Source organism: Bactrocera neohumeralis, unplaced genomic scaffold (genome assembly GCF_024586455.1).
Source record: "Bactrocera neohumeralis isolate Rockhampton unplaced genomic scaffold, APGP_CSIRO_Bneo_wtdbg2-racon-allhic-juicebox.fasta_v2 cluster10, whole genome shotgun sequence".
Taxonomy (NCBI): Eukaryota; Metazoa; Arthropoda; class Insecta; order Diptera; family Tephritidae; genus Bactrocera; species Bactrocera neohumeralis.
In genome coordinates this window covers 4,103,810-4,123,280 of record NW_026089623.1, presented here as the reverse complement: position 1 = coordinate 4,123,280, position 19,471 = coordinate 4,103,810, and the positions used below count along the sequence as shown (strand labels likewise).

At 35.0% G+C, this 19,471-nt stretch overlaps 1 protein-coding gene across 1 annotated transcript; it reads right to left on the bottom strand.

The window, feature by feature from the left end:
- Positions 1-5,666: 5,666 nt before the first annotated feature.
- LOC126764865 (WD repeat and FYVE domain-containing protein 2) lies at positions 5,667-16,219 on the bottom strand. Its single transcript, XM_050482501.1, has 7 exons — positions 15,965-16,219; positions 15,565-15,912; positions 15,392-15,504; positions 15,212-15,338; positions 14,960-15,156; positions 6,189-6,330; positions 5,667-6,136 (listed from the first exon to the last, which is right to left on the bottom strand). Exons 1-7 carry the CDS (start codon positions 16,123-16,125, stop codon positions 5,998-6,000), a joined length of 1,227 nt encoding a protein of 408 aa, XP_050338458.1. The 5' UTR covers positions 16,126-16,219; the 3' UTR covers positions 5,667-5,997.
- Positions 16,220-19,471: the final 3,252 nt, after the last annotated feature.

Here is a 19,471-nt window from a genome sequence, read left to right as displayed (position 1 = left end):
TCCAGTGGTTCTTTAACATCATTAGAGTCTACCGAAGACTCTATACCTTTTAGGAGAACAACTAGGTCTTTTGAGCTCTTCAGTTGGTAAGAGTAGGAATTTTTGTTATTGTTTGACAAGTACTTTACAATATCCATGAAACTTTTTTCAGTGTATGTTTGAATTTTTGTTTCATCTACATATGTTGCCTTTTTCCAAGGGCACAATATGAAAATTGTTTGTGCCTATTAAATTACTTATTTTGGAGATAAGTGCATTTGAGCTACGCTCACGCAAATTTGTTGTTGCCCGATTGTTGTTTACTGCTACTTCTACTGACTGCGCTTGCTTAATTTTCATTTCGACTGATCGTTGCGATGACTCGTCATCGCCGTTACATTTTTTTTTTTGCCAGGCGTTGTTTTGTTGCCTCGACAAACCTGAAGTAGGCCTACGGCCTTACTGGTGAAGCTGCGAAGCATTCATTACTGTTTTTATTTTATTTTATTTTTGTTTTTATCTATTTATTTCGCGCACTATTTGTTTATGTTTATTAATAATAATTTGTGAGCACTGACTTTTATTGGTTGTTTGTTTTTATTTTATTATTATTGATTTTTGCACAACCTGAATCCACGAAGCGAATTATTTTATTTAGAGTTCCCGATTGTTTTGCAAAAATATTGCGCAAAAATGACGTTAGAACGTGTGCTTAATGAAATTTATGCTATGTGGTTAGCGCTGTACATGTGTATGCTATACATTGATTAAATTTAGCCTCTTCAGTTTATATCTCATTTAAAGTTGCCGCGAAGTAAAATTTAGCAATAAAACTATGGGCTTTTTCGGCAATGCATTAAATGCTAGGAACGCTGTTGACTTCATGCCCCGAAATACTCTTAGATAGCAAAAATTATCAATTCCTATTAAAAAGGTACCAAAAAAGTAAGAATAGTGTAAAACAAGGGCACAATTCCGATTTCTTTGGCGCCGCGCGATATTCGACTTCAAAAATCAGAAATTTTCAAAATTCGAACATTTCAACAAGCTATTTCACTACATTTAACACACATTATGCACATTTTTCACTTCAAATCCATTTAATTAAAGTGTAGACATTTAAACAAATTCACAAATTACACTTTTCGCAGGTTTTATAACTGAGATTTATATTTTAAAAATTACTTTTTACACTCGTAGTGAGCATGATTTATGTGCTAACAATTGTGAGGAAATGGATCGCTGCCATATGATAACAAGCAAATATGAGCGATTCGCTGAAATTTTTCTTTTTCGCTATAATTCCTCTGTTTTTATTTGGCAATCTTAGTTCTAATAAAAACATGTGTGTCTATAAATTATATTTCAAAATAAATTAGTATAAACAATATTTCAACGCATATGGATATTTTCTTATATAAATTTAATAAAATATAGTAATATTATACGATAATATTACGAAAGAAAATGAAAAGTATAGAGTACAAACTCTCTTTTCATACATATTTAATAATATAACAAAATAATAAAGTACTTAGGTTACTTCGGGTATTGCCTCGATCAGGATTATTTTTTGAAAGAAGTACTACGCGAAAGTACTTCAGTCACCCTGGGTATTGGCTTGACCAGGGTTATTTTGTCAAAGCGCGGCCGAAGGCCTCCAACGCAGAAAGCAGTCTGAAGCGAAAGTACTTCAGTCTCCTGCATATGATATAAATTTTATAATATTATCATAAAGTCCACTCGTTTTCCTCACAATTGTAAACAATCTAACCTTTTCAATGATGAGTGTGCTAAGTGATTTTTAAGTTAATTAAAACAACAACAAATTAAAAGTGAAATATGAACGTATTTTAATGTTTACACACTGTATTTAAATATACAAAGTGAAAAATGAGAAAAGATTAAGTGAAACCTTGTGAAATACTAAGTGTTATTTATACAAACTTTTGAATTTTTAATCGGGAATACTTTGAAAAATATAAGTGTTAGCAACATTATTTTTGCATATTCCTCCTCTGGAGAAGCTCCCCTATCCGTACATACCCCATTTATACCGACTTTCCGGATTTTTACCCGACCGCCAAAGTCAGGAATCGTGCCAAAACAAGAAACTTATTATTCGCGAGTAGCTTTAAAGTCAAAAGGATAATTCCAAAAGTGATAGTTTAATGCACTTGACGTAATCTTTTTCTTCTATATTCTACAAAATTAAGAAAATCCTCATATACAATAAATCAGTAATATTAAAATTAAACTTAACATATGTATATAACTTACAATGACATCTTAGCTAGCAGAGTTGGCTGTGATATCATTTTTTTGTGCAACTACTTTTCAAATTTTGAGCATTTCTGCGCAACAGCTGCGCCACTGATGCTTTTCTGAACTCTAGATTTCGGCAAAAATGTCAGTTTTGCTTTTTCGAATATGCATACTGCCCAGTTTGCATTACCTGCAGTGTTCCCAACTTAGGGGTTTTCCCCCCAGATTTAGGGGGTAAATAAGTGAGATGGGATTTTTTTAGGGGTTTAAAATTTTTAGGCGTATTTTCAGGGATTTTTTGACTCTTTAATATTTTTATATTGATAACATTATTATTTTTTGTTTTATAAGATAAATATACAAATGGCTGTGGTGTAAACCAATGTAGCCAACAGAGACATTAACATTTATTTCTCGACCTACCGACTCATAACGACATCTAGTTCGTAATTCTACAACCACTCTGTGGTGACTGGCGGCAATACTGGCGCCACTGGCGGTTATTTTATAGCCTGTGCATATGGCGGCGTATGTTGGTATGTTTAACATTATTGTCAGGTAGGATACCGCCAAAAAATAGGTTAAGAATATTCTTACGACAGTTGTTATTTCAATTTTGGTTTGTATTGTGTGTCGAAAATAAATTTGTTAAAGATGCCGAAGGACAATAAAAATAAAAAAACGTACAGTCAGAAGTACACGAAGATTTGGGAAACAGATCCAAACCTAAAAGGAAAATAGATTTCATTGCATGTTTGTAATTTATAAATGATCGAGAAAAATAATTAAATTCAATATTTATGATTTTTTATTAGAGTACCATAGGCGTCATCTAACTACTGCTGTACGGCAGTACTCGTTCTTCAATAAAATTAAAAAAGGTTTTTTTTTTTATTTAGTTAGGTATACAGGTAGTTGTTGGAGTGGGTGAGCTGGTCAGCGGTGTTGGTAATATTTGACATGTTATGACTTTTTCAAAATTTATTTCGGATTTAGACATAATGCATACTTGAACAATGGTTCTGTTCAGACTAACTCACCCTGCTCAACGTTGGCCAACGCCGAGTTTTGATGTGCATCGCTGCTTAAACTTGGCATCTCGGACACAGTTGCATCGATAGATGTGTGATGAGTTTCTGAGCCCGCCATTTTAAAAAAGTTTATTTAATAAGATTCAAATCGTATTTAATGAGCATCATAGTCATTAGTCTGAATAGAGCCAGTATAAGTGTATAATGACTGTGACGCAGCTGGCTGTAAACGTTTTGAAAATATCTCAAAATTCGGATTAGCATTTGCCACTGTTCCAATTTCAAACGCTAGTGTAGAAAGTGCATTCTCCGTCTATAATGTCATAAAAAATAAGTTGCGGAATAGACTATCCATTAAAATGTTGCAAAGCATCTTGATGGGCTTGACATTACATCGAAATGGTGGATCGTGTACAACATTTAGTCCATCCAATAAAATGTTAAAATTGTTTAATGTCAATATGTACGATTTCAAAAAATGTGAATCTTCAGATGAAGAAGAAATATTTCATATGTTAAATATTTTACAATAAAAAGACTTTTGAAACATTGTAACGTGGCTTTTACCACCTTACAATAATTTACTTCAATACTGTACATCATTTACCCTCACCATACCTCAACAGAGAGCTTTCCACCATACTAGAATTATGCTGCACGTAGTAAACTTCACCTCACCGCATTGACCAAAGCTACGCACACAACTTACCTCACTACGCTGACGAAAGCTGCGCTATGCTGCTATACAAGCAAACACTTCACACCGAATGCGATCATTTCTTCCAGCTCTCCTGCGAGGACGGTTGCCCAGCAGTCAGCAGCAATAGGCAGCGGTAAGTGAAGTAGCTAGTTGTGGTAGACATTGCGTTGAAAAGATATCACGCCTTGGCGTGATGCCAGTGCTCGCAATGGCTCTGCCCTATATACAGTAGAATTAGATATTTCGATGGGATTCGCAGGCATTGCGTTGAAAAGGCATCACACCTCGGGGTGATGCCAGTGCTCGCAATGGCTCTGCCCAATTGATGTTGTTAGTCTTCGCAGGCGTTGCGTTGAAAAGGTATTACACCAAATCGGTGTAATACCAGTGCTCGCAATGACTCTGCGGTTATGTTAGTTTTCGCAGTCGTTGCGTCGAAACTCGACTCGGTGTGATATCAGTACGCGCAATGGCTCGACCGTAGTTGCGTTGTGATACAGCGACATCACAGCTGCGCGGCCTCGAGCAGCGTCACTACCGCTGCCCGCATGCTAGTGCACCGTTGCGCTGCCTCGAACAGCGTCAGTACCGCTGCTTGCACACCGTAGTGCACCGTTACCAAACTAACGCGATTAACAGGCGACTCGCACGTAAGTACAGGCTAGAAAAACGGGATAGTGCTGGGTCAGTTGCTAACCGGAGGTCACCGAGTGCAGGCGATATTTAATTATATCTCTCCTTCATCAGAAGCCAGAAGACCATCACCGCCGTCTGGGAGTAACTACTCCTCACCAGAAGCCAAAGGACCATCACCGCCGTCTGGGAGTAACTACTCCTCACCAGAAGCCAAAGGATCATCACCGCCGTATAAATCACCGTGCCAACTTCAACAAGCGTCAACGCCTGGCGCGCCAATTTCGCTCGCTTCCATCTGACTCGCCGTATAACCACACGCTGGTCTGGCTGTCCACATAAGGGGGTGTGGATACATCTTTACGAGAGTAAACACTTTTCTTTGCTAAGAGTTCGTGGGTCCCAAGGCTGACCCTGGAGCGGCTGAGCATACCTCAGCTATGGACGAAACCCCATTACAACATATTTTATTCTATATCATTATGTATTTATATTTACAGTAGACGCTCTATAAAGTTACGTTTTTAAAAGTTTCCTTCCCCCCAAATTAGTTCCCCATTCCATTTCATATACTCAAAGAATTGAGAGGAAATGCACATTATCATTGGCTATTAGTTACAAATCTCTTAACCAAACCTCTAAAAGTTCGTTTTTAAAAGTTACGCTACTCCCGAAAGCGTAACTTTATAGAGCGTCTACTGTAAATATTTTTTAGGGGGACAACTCAATAATTAAGGCGATTTTAGGGGTTTTTGACAAAAATTTAGGGATAAATATTTTTGAGAGTTAGTAACACTGATTACCTGAAACGCTCTATATGAGCCTAAAATTTAATTTAATAAATTATCAAATTTGGTTGAAATCTATTCACGATTTCATCAAAAAATAATTGTTAAATTCTATCGCAACTTTTTTTTTAAATGTTTTGCTTTTGATTCGTGGAAGTTTGAAGAGTATAAAATGTTCGGTTACATCCGAACTTACCGAAGTGCCAGTATAGTGTAATACATATAGAAAATATTTCATCTATCAAGCGGATTAAAAACAAATCATACAAATATTAATCCGCATATGCATTTATTAAATATTCATTACATGATACAAATAAAGACGACAACAGCATTATTCAGTTTTTATAGCGAACTTTGCTTAGGTGTCTCCCAATATGCGCAAAGGATTACAAATAATTTCAATACAAATTTTAGAAATGGAACTCAGCAGGCATCTATCATCCACACACGATTTTTGTACACATGCTATTATGCTTCCAAAGGAATAAAACTTCATATAAATAGAAATAAATCATTAATAAATATAATTTGTAATAGCAAAATGAAATCCTTAATAAGGGATTTCAGCATAAATCCAGATAAAGCTAGGCTATTTTCATTATGCCCAAATTGAAGATAAATCCCAGATTTTAATAATACGATCCTGTCCGACGGTCAATAACAACTTTCGATTCTCATCCAAGTCCATATTAATGATAGAATGTTTTGCATCATGAAACGAAGCCAATGAAGGACGTCTAAAACTTGTCGCTTTTTTAATATATTCTCACAACATATAAATAAACATACTCAACACTTTGTAATTGCTTATAGCAAGGATCACAACAACGGACATCGAATTCAAATCCCATTATAGGAATATTAATACGGTTTACAGAGCAACTGTCACATACTGCCTTTCCACAGTGTCGACAATGGTGCTGTCGAATGCCTGAAAATTATAAAGCATATTATAGAGTATTACTAAATTGAAAGCAAACACTACTAGACTATTTCCGAAAAACCTAAAGAGCAACTGAAGTTAATTTATTATAGCTGTCTTCAATTCAGAAAGGTTTAAAGTGGAGTCGATTTTAAAGAAAACAAACCGAATCAAACAAATTACCAGCACTTCCGTTGGAAACCTGTGCCACAATATATTATCACATGATTACACAATTGCGTTGCGTTTTTTCTATGATGGATAAAACCTTTTTCAGCAACAAAAAATATTTGCGGAATCTAGTAATTTCATGAATATATAAATATATTTTAATAAATCAAAACATAGATAGGATCCCAATAGCATTACAAAATTGCGGTGCAAATGTTCCAAGCTTAGTTCAAATAGGTTCATTGGATACTGTCAGTTTTAGACTAATCCTTAAGATAACTTCCTGCTACAGTCACCGAAATAAGTAAAGTATACAAGCGTTTTTTTGTTCATTGTTGATCAATACTTATTAGTGGCACCGGTACTTTTGTAGTACCGTTACTTTCTGTTTAATTTGCGCACTTGTACATTCAGAGCGAAATAATTATAGCGTACAATAAGGAAAAGTATTCCGTATCGGCAAGACGTTCCATTTACTCTTTATTTTTAAGGATTTTTAAAGTGAGTTTGTTTTAAATAAATAATCAAAAAAATATTTAAAACTAATATTTAATTTAGTAACTAATTAATTCAAACAATGCGGGAATGTGGAGCTACAATAAGAAATGGACATCATCCAAAGGTTGATGAACGGTCGAAACGGCAAATAAAGCGTTTGGCAGTCAGTAAAAACATTTCACCAGCAAAAATTAGACTTCAACTAAATCTTGAAGTGTCCACCCATCGAGTTCAGCAGATTTTAAAAGAGAATATTAACATCCAGTATGCCAAATGAGCGCCTCAGCCTAAGTTGCTAACTCGGCACAAAACTGGGAATGACAAATAATGGAGAGATATTCGACGACCACTAGAAACAAGGCTTTCGAGAAATTTCAAGGGAGGATCTCATATGGTATGGGGAGCTTTCGGATACAATGGTACAACCCCAATTTGTTTTGTAACGCTTAAAATTAATTCTTTGAGTTTTATTGAACTGTTAGACAACGTCATAATAGACTTTTCGGAAGGATTTTGTGAGGAACGATAGATTTTTCAGCAAGATAACGCCGCGATACACAATGCAGCTGCAACAAAACGTTTCTTTATGGACAGAAATATAGCATTAATGGACTGGCCCGCTATAAGTCCCGACTTAAACCCCATGGAAAATCTCTACTATACTTTCGCAGCAAGTTTATTCCGGTGGTCGACAAATTGATACTGTTAAAGATCTAAGGAAGTGCATTGAAGCCGAATGGAAGAAAATACCCATTTCCACCCTTCGCTCTCTAATTGAATCCATGCCGAGGCGCATAAGTACCGTTATTTTGGCTAACAGTAACCATATTAGTTATTAACACTTCGAATAAGTTTGATTTAATATGAAATATTTGTTTGTACGCTATCCTTTTTTCGTACCAAGTGAATTGAATTTTTGAATTATTTTATTAATAAGTAGTCATTTTTGTTTTTAAATATTGTGTAAATAATTTTCGATGTTGATTCCATTAATAAATAACATAAAAAATAATCATATGAAATTTAAAGATGCATAAAAGAGATTTTTAGCTTGTACACTATACTTATTTCGTGGACTGTACAATTTACATCGTCGAACAACGTAATAGTGATGCCTACATTTCTGCTAGGAAGTTTTCACAGAAATCATCATTGCAGTCATCAACTTGGAGCAGCCCTGCTTCCTAGGGACATTACAACTTTTTTACAATACCCCGGCGAGCTTCAAAACACCTACAAAATTTCGGTCTTGGACAACTTCCAACATGTACTGAACACTATTTGAAGTAAAGCAACTGCGATCTGGATGCTGAAGGAGTGCGCGCACGATATATTAGGTCTACAACTTTGCTTCCGCCGTTTTTTTGTAAAATTAAGGCAATTTTTTCAGTTTTTATACAATAACGGTGCAAATATGTTTTCCCTTATTCCCTCAAAAAGCAATGCTTAATTAACACACGAAATGCTTTATGATCCATTTTTTTGTAAACTAACACAAGTTGCTTTAAAAAAATTCTAGATTTTTTTAATACCTAATAGAAATCAAATAGATGGTAGTAGTAGAGTAATAGTATTATCTATGTATGTGTCAGCCTCAGTAAAACGTGGACGGGTCCTCAGAAGAACTTTTCTTGGAATTAAAAAAGAAAAGCAAAATTTCCCGCAAATGTCGAGAATTCGGCTCAAAAAGTGACATTTTCAGTTGAGATTATTCTGGGATGCAAACAGATCTCTACAAATATTTTGTTGGGTTAATGTTGACACAAATGTCCAATATCGATATAAAACGATTTAATCGACCAGTGCTTGACCCTAGAGACATCTATTGAAAACCGGCGGAAGCAAAGCAATTCATCTCTTACCATTGTCCCAATAACCTAACTTAATACGATAGAGGCATGCCTATGCATTTCTCCCACCAGCATACATTTCATATTACATGAACACCTGGCCGTAAAAAAGGTTTCGTGTGGATTGGTGTAAAGAAATGCTGAAAAAATACGATCGCGGTGCTTCAAAAGACGTTTATAAGATCGTCACAGGTGACGAATCATGGATCTATGCGTATGAGCCCGAAACAAAACAGCAATCGACAAAAAAAAAAAAAATAAAAATAAAAAAAAAAATATAAGAAAATAAAAAAAAAAAAAATAAATAAAAAAAAAAAAATTAAAAAAAAAAAAAAAAAAAATTTAAAAAAATTAAAAAAAAATAAAAAAAATAAAAAAAATATAAAAAAATAAAAAAATAAAAAAAAATAAAAAAAATATAAAAAAAATAAAAAAAATAAATAAGAAACCCATTTTCGTTGATAAATATGCCTATTTACATTATTAGGCCAGAAATATATGTATATACAGGTATCCCTCGAATAACACGGTTAATTGGTTCCGTGTTAATCGAAATCGTGTTATTTGATACTAATAAATCATACAATTTTGGAGATTCCGTTCCGTGCTATTAAAAAACCGTGCAACTCGGAACTCGAGATCCATACAAATTTGTACATTTGGTTGCAACGATTAATTAAGAAAACATTAAAAATAAGAATTTTTTTTTTTTTTTATTTTTAGTTATAAAATTTAAGTTATACAAAAATAACAAAATTCATTCAATTTAGAAAAATGAAACTTAAAAATTTAAAAGGTAAAATTTTATAAACGCAATAATTATTAAATTACATATGTATGTTCAACCACTGATTCAAATGCATTATTGCGTCATACTACAAACAGTCGTTCGAAGAAAAATTATACTCAATTTTTAACAGGAATTTTCGCGACTTCGTGTAATTCGAACTCCGTGTTATTCGAGGGTTGTCGCAATTTTTAACCGTACTATTCGAGATTTCGTGCAACTCAAGTACCGTGCTATTCGAGGGATACCTGTAGCAACCTACGTATCCCTTTCTCCGTCGAACAATAAACAGCTCCTTTCCTGGATCTACAGCTAAGTGATTTCGACGACAGTTAATTTTGTACTTTCCTCAACCACGGCTTATACCCTTTTTACGATTTTATACTCCACACGGAATTGGAATTGAAGTTAGAGCAATTCAACTCCAGTTTCACCCTACTCTTTTTGGTACATATTACGATTTTGAACTATTTTCAGTCGAAGTTTCATTGGAATAGCAAAATTGTCCATTCGAACTTCCTAACACCAAGGAAACAAAAGTTTTATTGACAATTAAATGGCTTTTAACTAATGTTTATTGCATATTCATTAGTTATTCTCGTTTAAATCGGGAATTATTTTGCTTTTTTTAGTAAATGAGATGAAATAGGTTTCCACAAACTCTTTATTTCCTTGCTGTCGCTAGTTATCAATAATAAAATGCACAATAGTTTTAATTTTATACTGAGAGCAACCTACGATATCTACAGATGGTTCAAACGAAATTAGTTTTTAAATGTTATGAAAAAACTAAACACAAGTGACTGAAAAGGAGCAAAATGCTTCAGAAATATAATTTTACTTAATATGCATATTTCTAGAAGTAGTAGATTGTATTACCTCTTTATGTTCAAAACACTTCCCACGGTCCCTTAATTTTATTTTAATGTTTCTAAATTGTAGTTTGTTTCGTCCAGTTTCGCGATTTTACTCGACGGCATCAACAAGAGTTTCTCTTTTCTATTGTTTTCTATTATTTTTAACCATCCTCTGCTCAGAGGAAAAAAAAACTTCCACTCCGCTGGAGAGATCAGGTGGAGAAAGACCTAGTTGCCATTGGTGTCTCGAATTGGCAAACAGCGAAAAGAAGAAACGACTGGCGCGCTCTTGTTAACTTGTGTATAACCGCGTAAGCGTTGTCTTTGCTAGTAAAGAAAAAGTCTACCCCACTGACAGAGTTGAAAACCGTAATAACAAAAAAAGTTGACGTTTGAAAAAACTTCAAGGGAAATTGTTTTTGACGGCTTGAATTTAAAACCACATTACCAAATTTCAAAACTCCAACCTAAATTTAGATGAGTTTAAAACCTTAGGTGTTCGCTATAAAAGCAATAGGCTGCACTCTGCATACTGCATACGATATTATAATACCGCAATCCGGACAATTACTGAAATCCGCTTAATGTCTCCTAACGAACAGGAATGCAACATGGTTCAGCTGTACGGATACCTGATACCCGCTTGGTTATCCTCGAAATCATTTAACATTAAGCCCAGAAAACGTGCTTTTTCAACGGGGTCGGACCATAGAGAGAGGTGTAGTAGATGAGTAGGATTTGCTGGTGATTCAAAGAGATGGTTAGTCATGGGGGTTCTTATAGTTGGTATGTCGGGGACTATTCTAAATAAATAGGCGTTTAACCTGTTATAGTATCAAAGAACAGAAGTTGAGCAAGAGTCATTTTATATTATCGCTGCAACTTGAGCAAAGGGTGGTGACTTGACTCTAATACGCCACTCTTAATACCTCCACAGTGAATGGCCGTCAGTGCGTGTCTAAAATGAGTTGCGTTCGAAGTCTGGTCGGCGTTTCTGTGAAAACATCCCAGCAGAAACCTTTTGGAGAGAAGTTCGTTATGGTCCTTAACCGAAACCGTACGGATCTCGCTGTGTTCGACCGAAGACATCAAGAGGCATTCTGTTAAAGTCCGGAGTGCTATATTCCGACATGTCTGAAGCTTCTTCGTCTGCGTATCACTGCTTCCAAGCTACTGTATTATTTCCAGTGTTAGAAAGTCCTTGTAATTTAACTAAATGACAGCACAAAAAAGAAATAAAACTAAGCGAATGGAATTTTCATTTAGAATTTCATATTGGAAACCCTGCTAATAACAGCCGTTTTTTGTTTACAATCATCAAATTAAAAACGAAATAACAATTACAAAAAGCATCAAAAAAAGTAAATAAGAAACATAAAGAAAAAATAAATACATTTTTGTTATTTTTTTATACACCAATTTTAGTGTCTACAGAAATACGAAAGTGTCTGCGAGAAAAGGAGGTGAAGAAATGGACGGCAGCCGAAATTAAAACGGTGCTGTGCTATATGCAGGAACACAGAAACATCGAGGCGAGTTTTCGGGATATTCATTATTTATTTTGATTTAATTATATCCCCTTTACTTTCAGTAACCCGCAACGAAAATATGTTACAGCAAATTGCTTGCGGTAACCTAAATTGAAGCGACGTGGAGTATTTTAAAATGTAAGGTTCGCTACTTAAAGAGCCAAATGATATCGGCAGAAAATTGGATAAATTCCACTGGCGTTCGAGTTGAGGATGACGATGTGGAGCTGACAGTGATGGGTACATTTTATATACATACATATGTATATTTTGATATCAACTTTAGAATTAAATTGTAATTAGTGCTTTTCTTAATTGCAGATAAAGTCCTTAAAAGTTGTCCGCATTACAAATAATTAGCGGACATTTTTGTTGCGGAGAGGGAAGCCGAGGTGGTGGTAATAAGCTCCTACGCAGTGGAGCTCGACTCTGCGCAAAATGTGGGTAATTTGGAAGACCCCGAAGCGCAAGAAGAAGAACATGACATTTCGGAATTGGCATCTGGCTCATTTGCGGCGAGCCCGTTTGCAAAAAAAATTAAGGCCAAGCGGCACCACACTGCCATAGATAAACTGGCTACATTAGAAGCTGAACGAATGAGCTTCAGGGAAAGAGCTTCAACTTGAAATCGAAAAATTTAATTGGATGAAAGAAGTAGAAATAAACTAAAACGAAATTGAAAAGAAAAAGATTTAATACGATTCCAACTCAAAAGAATGGAGTTGGAGCAAAACGAAAGAAACCAAACGTTTCAGAAAAAAATTAAAAATAAAAATAATAATAATATTAAAATATAATAACCAATAAACACTTAAAATCAACAAATAAACAATTTTCAATTACTTGTTTCATATTAAAACAAAAATATGAATTTTTATTCAAAAATTAAATTGTACAGTGCTTGTTATTTTAGTTCGGGGTAGGTGCAACAATAGCACTTCCATCATATTGGCATTCATGGGCTTCGACACTTTGCCTTTCAGAGTGTGAAGAATCGGGCCTTTTCAAGAGTATGTTGTGCAGCACACAGCAGACAAGTACCCATTTATTAAAAAATTTTTGACTCCCTCGGTGTTTTATTTTTAGCCGCATTTGTTTCAAACTACAAAACTTTTCTTTAAGGATTCCGAAACAATTCTCGACTCTCAAAATGATACTGGCGGCTGTGTACTTTGTCGAATTTAGCTTGTTTTTTAGAGTCTGCTAGAGAAGAATTGCTTCGTTATGGTGTTATCAAATGACAATTTCTACGACAGCCGGTTCTGCCATTACACCATTAGATCAACACCTAGCAACAAGGTTGCTCTATATCGTCCTAATCTGTGATGGCATTGATTACAACCCCGCATGAATTTTTCTGCTTTTCCATGGCTCCACCATAATTTCATTTCGATTAGATCCAGTTCATGAAATGGTTGGAGCCGTCTTAAGGCGTGCTCAGACCTTAAGACTCATAGGGAGTGTAGCCCCATGCTGCCAGCGACTTATGCGACAAAGTCTCAACGCCTATGCAAGATGCAGCCTAGTGCACAAAAAGGTCCCACTGATCTCAACTAGACAATAGGACTCCCAGTCTGAAGAGAGAACTGTCCTAGTACTGTTGGACTTGTCGAAGGTCCAGTTAACAATACAATACTTGAAAAGATCAGACACACCACGCTTCTTCCAGGACATCATGGGCCATGAACTATGTGAACGGTCGACATTCATCGGTATTATTATCACAATGACCTCAAACGCAGATGATTGTACGATAATGACGTCAGGCAATGGAATTGATTGAATATGTTCAAAAATGAAGGCCTATGTCCCAGAACTTTCTCGCTTCCTCACCTTTAGGAGGTGGACCATGAACTATGTGAGCGATCGACATTCATCGGTATTATTATCTCTATGATCTCAAACGCAGATGTTTGTACGATAATGACGTCGGGCAATAGAATTGATGGCATATGTTTAAAAATGAAAGCCTATGTCCCAGAACTTTCTCGCTTCCTCGCGTTAGGAGTCTAAAACTTGCTAAATCCACGACCACCTTATTCACGAACTGGACGAAGAAGAACAGACTGAGTACCGAAATCCTAATATTCTAGGAGTAACATTCGCCATTGTCACTAAAGTACAGAGCCGCAGCAATATTCTGAAGTCGCTAGCCGGCAGCCCTAATGACAATTACGGTACGCCTCCTAATGTCTCACATCGAGCACATTCAAAATGCTACGTGTAAAGGAGCATAAAATCCTCTTCTATAAGCAGTTCCTTCTCGCCTTATAAGAACATGCAGAGATTACTATTACAAGAAAAATCACTATCAAAAAAATCGAGAGTTTTTGACGCATTCATTTGATATTATCGATATCCAATTTCAAAACATTGACCAATATGCAGTGGAGGTGTAGACCATACATTTGAAAAGGAAAATCGTCACCATGTACAGTATATCTTAAAAAACTACTACACTTAATTTTGTTAAAATATTCTACTTTCTGTCCAAAATAAAGATTTAAATCATGGGTTAAATTATGTCAACGAGAACTTCGATAATCAGTATATATCCGATTTTATCACACTTTCAGTAATATTGAATATAACTTCAACTCTTACCGATCCCAATAGTTTTAAATCGCCGTAATGAAAGCCCCTAGCTTGGTAAAATCTGGGTCATTTCTGATAATGTAGAATAGACTGATGTGAGGATTGTATCAAGGGGTGTTATTTCGGCGATATATTCTTCATTGGGCTCATAAGTAGAAAGAATTAGGCGTGGTTATTATTCTATTTTACCTACTTTCATTCCGAATTGGAAATGCTACAAAACAACTATTTCATTTCGTAATTACCTATTATTATTTTTGCATTATTTTCGTTAAGTCAGAAACATTATTATTATATCTGTATGATTAGGGGAATGATTTTGTTTTATTCGTCATTGCGATTTATATTTACCTATTTGTCTTTGGTCCATCATTGCTCGGAAATTCCAAAAAAATGGACGTTGACATTGTTGACAACTATTGTTTTCAACCCATCCTGGTACTTCCTTTCGCATCGCATTCATTTCCCAAAACACAATAACAGAGTCTTCACTTCCGCTTATTAGTTGCTGGGTATGATTGGCATATGCAAGTGATGAAACTTTATTACTAAAGGTGAAAGAGGTGAATACAAAGAATGGAATGAAAAAAGATAAAAATCTACTTGTGTCCTTGTAGTTCATAAATTGTACCACGTTTTCCTCCAACATCCCATACAAAAACCATTTGGTCACACGATCCACTAAACAGTAACTGATGTTCTTCTACCCATTTCAAGCATCGAATACTGGCTAATAATTTATATGTCTATATTTTTAGCAATACAAATAAAAATAATAATTACTAGTATGTCCTTTAAAGGTATTAATGAATTGAACGCCTTGTACGTCACATCGTAACATTGTGATCATACCAGCATTGTCTCCAACGAATGCATATTTCGCCATGGTGTCAAATCTATAAAGAAAATAATCTTAACAGCTTATACGAAAATATTCGAATATTTTGAAGACGTACTGAAGTGAAGTACAAGGTGTCTCAAAACTGTAACTACCCAATCGCTGACCATTTTCAGTAGAGTAAAAGACGAATAATTTGTCCTTCCCACATGACAACACCCATTTCAATATATGAGCTACTACAACTTCCATTACACGACCCTGATGAGCTAAGTAATCTCGGACAAAAGAAAGACGATTGCAGTCATCAGAAAATAAGTATTGGGTTACCGTTCCATTATCCTGACCAATATACAATTGTCTTTCGGCCGCATTATAATATATAGACGTACCTCCTGAAGGCATACTTTCACATATACTAGGCCAATACTGCCCAGAGTCCCGTTTAAGCCACACACGTATAGTTCTAAACAAAATTTTTTTTTATATTTGGTTCTCCAGCAAATATATGTACAAACTTGTCATCAGATACGCTTATAACTCCGTTTTCACCGGGAATAAATATTGCAGAATTAATATCATCACCACTGCCCTCCAGTTTATTTAGCAATTCCAACTTCTTCTCCGAACTGAAACGATCATCACAACTGCGTTGAGCCGGCTTAATTTCTGCAGCCATGTTAATACAAAAGTTATTTCGGACCTATAGACTCATTTAATTTAATATCTTCTTTTATTTTCGATTAATCATCGATTATCTTTCCCATAACAAAGAACGATGTTGAACACATATACACGCGCAAACATTATACCCAGTCTACGCAATCAATTATTCATGTCAGCCTTCAGCAATTCTCTTTTATAATAAATTCCAAACACCGTTTTTATTATGTCTGGTAAAGCGCTTAAATAGAACTTCATTTGAATGTTTAAAAATAGTATTCTCATTTTCCCCTACATTTAGCAGATGTTTCCGGATCGCGGGTTTTTTCATTTTTATCATTCTCAAAAAAAAAATGTACGACATTTCGTGGAAGCTTTTCTTCTTATATCTCAAATCTTATTTTCAAATATTTAATTTTTCTCCCTACATTGACATAATATAAAAAAAGTGAGGAAGGGCCAAGTTCGGGTGCAAACGAACATTTTATACTTTTGCAACTTGCACGAAACAAAGCCAGAAAAATACTTTAAGGTGTAAAGCCATTCAAAGGTAAATCAAATTGAAAGGTAAATTTTGTCCATTTCACTTCCTTCAAAGTAATCGCCACCCGCTGCAATACACTTATGCCAACGAATGGCCATCAGAACCTTCTTCGATTCAGTGAAAGCGGTGTCCTCGGAATGGTCATGTGAATATTTAGAAGTTACATGAAGGTAAATCGGAAGAATGCGGTGGTTGCGTCACGAAATTAGTTGAAAATGTGGCGAAATGATCACGAATAACCAATGCAGTATTAGATGGCGCATTATCGCACTCCTTTGTTCAATAAATTCAAACATCTAAGACTTCATTTCACGCTCAAATTTATCTATTGTATAGTATTGTCTTTTCGTATTTCTAATCAAACTTCAACTTATTTTTTTTTATTTATACTAATAAATAAATAAACAAATATGTGCCATTTTGGTAGACCACTTTTCCGATTTTTCCGCAATAAGACATAAGACTTTATTCCATCAATGTAAAGCTTTCATCACTTTAAATCGAAATTTCCAGAACGGTAGCGACCGAACCTTTATTGTGCTGTACGAACTGATATAGCATCGTCTTCGTAAACTTCACAAATTTCCTTGGTGGCTTGAGTGGTATTCTTCCCTTTTCTATACAAAAATTTTTAAATATAGCGAATTTCTGCATTATTTCCACTTATTTAATTTAAATGCCCAAAAATTCTTATTTTGTTCGATCTAGCCACAATGGACAATATTATTAAAAAGCTTATTTTGAGACGCTCTCACACTGGAATAAGTTGGGCATTGCACAATCGAAACACTGATTTCATCGAAATTTTTTACAAATTCACAAACACTTTTTGCACTATTTAATGTTTTTCACTCACCGTTCGAGGTCCGTTCCACTGTTTGGAAAACTAAATGTTCTTCCTCCCTCGTTGCAGGCAACAACACATGTTCTCCAACTGCTGGTTGTTTTCGGCATTTTATCTGTAAAATAAATAAAAAAGTATTAAATAAATGCAAGTTTATTTAATAAAAGTTAAAATAGGCTCACATCTTTCAACTTATGTGCTGTTTCTCCTTCGTTATTCTTCGAAGTAATGGCCGTTACAAATGGAAACAAAAAAATGGAAAATGTTTCCCTTCCAATAATAACAAGGCGAAATTTTAATCTGGTCGTCCCTCTTTTCGAATTACAAAACGTCAAAACCTCCCCAATCCAGTCAACTGTCAAAGTTTAGGTGGTTTTGACGTCTAGCAATTGTTCTCTCACTTCCAGTGAGAGAGGAGTTAGACATCTCTTTATCTCTGGTCAAGACGAAGCCGTGAATTATCCAATGGAATTTCTAAATTCTTTGGACATCCGGTATGCTGCCGCATCATTTGCCGAAACTGTGTAATGGAACCCGACTGATTGTGACGCAGATATCGAATACAAGGAGGCAGAGTGCTTGATTCTATGAATTCCTTTGAGTTCTAACGATTTGCCATTTCAGTTCAAACGTATTCAGTTTCTAGAGAAAATTGCATTTGCGATGACAATCAACAGGACACAAGGATAGTCGCTAGAAATTCGTGACAAAAATCGGAAAATGCCAGGTTTTTCACACCGCCAGCTATACGTGGCATGTTCACGAGATTTAAATTCATCTTCTCTGTACATTTACGCACGAGAACAGAAACAAAAAAATTGTGTTTATCAAGCTGCGTTACATTGAAAAAATAAATTCAATTATCTTTTCATTTCAAAACACATAATTTCACGCAGGACAACAACCGCGGGCAAGCTAGTTATATATAAGAGAAAACTCGTAATATGTATGTATGTATGTGTACATAAAACATAATTTAAAACTTAACGGGGCATCTCGACAGGATAAAATCTATGTCTTGCGAACTGTCAAATCTATTGCTATGGCCATTGCCAAATCTGTATGTGGGCATTTGTTATCATAAGATAATCATTTGCGCAAAGGCGTAGGGTAGGTAGGTTCGAGCTGATGTAGCGCATGCTTTGAGCTCTTGAAAAATTTATTTTATCATTTGCGAAGGTAGCATTTGGGTAGGTAGCTGATGTAGCCCATGTTTTGAGCCCTTGAACTGTTTAAATCTTTTATGTGGAAAATAAAAAAAGGATAAAGATCCTTTTGTTTACAAATGTATTTCTGGGAAAAATGAAATAATAACAAAGGATAAAGATCCTTTTTTTTACAAATGTATATTTCTGGGAAAAATAAGATAATAAGGAAAAGATCATTTTTTTACAAACGTATTTCTGGGACAAATAAGAATTCATATTTTTGGACTACTATGTCATAATTGAGGCATACATTTTATATACCAATTAAAACAATAAATTTAAAATGAGCAATGCTATTTTGATTTTCGCTAGTATAAGTTTATTAAATTTAAGATTTCGCTTATTCCCAAACCAATTTGCATAATTTTTCTGTAAATTAACAAGATTAAACTAAATAATAATTTTTTGAAAAAATATTATTTTAAAAATGTACTTTATTTTTATAATATAACACAACCGTCTCAATACTCGCTCTTCTAATTTTCATATTACCGAAATGAAAATGCCGTCGGCATATGTGCAAATGGGATATGTTGCATCTTCGAAAATTTCATAGAAATTAAAACTGCGCTGTCAAACTGCTGAAGTGACAGCTTATAGCTTACGATATATGGCATACGAATTAGTTTGCGATATATTGTAAGATATAAGCAATGTGGAGTCTCCACAGGCAATAGGCACGGCAATACAGTTCGCAAGACATAGATTTTATCCTGTCGAGATGCCCCGTAAGTATTCATACATATGCACATGTAGCATGCATATG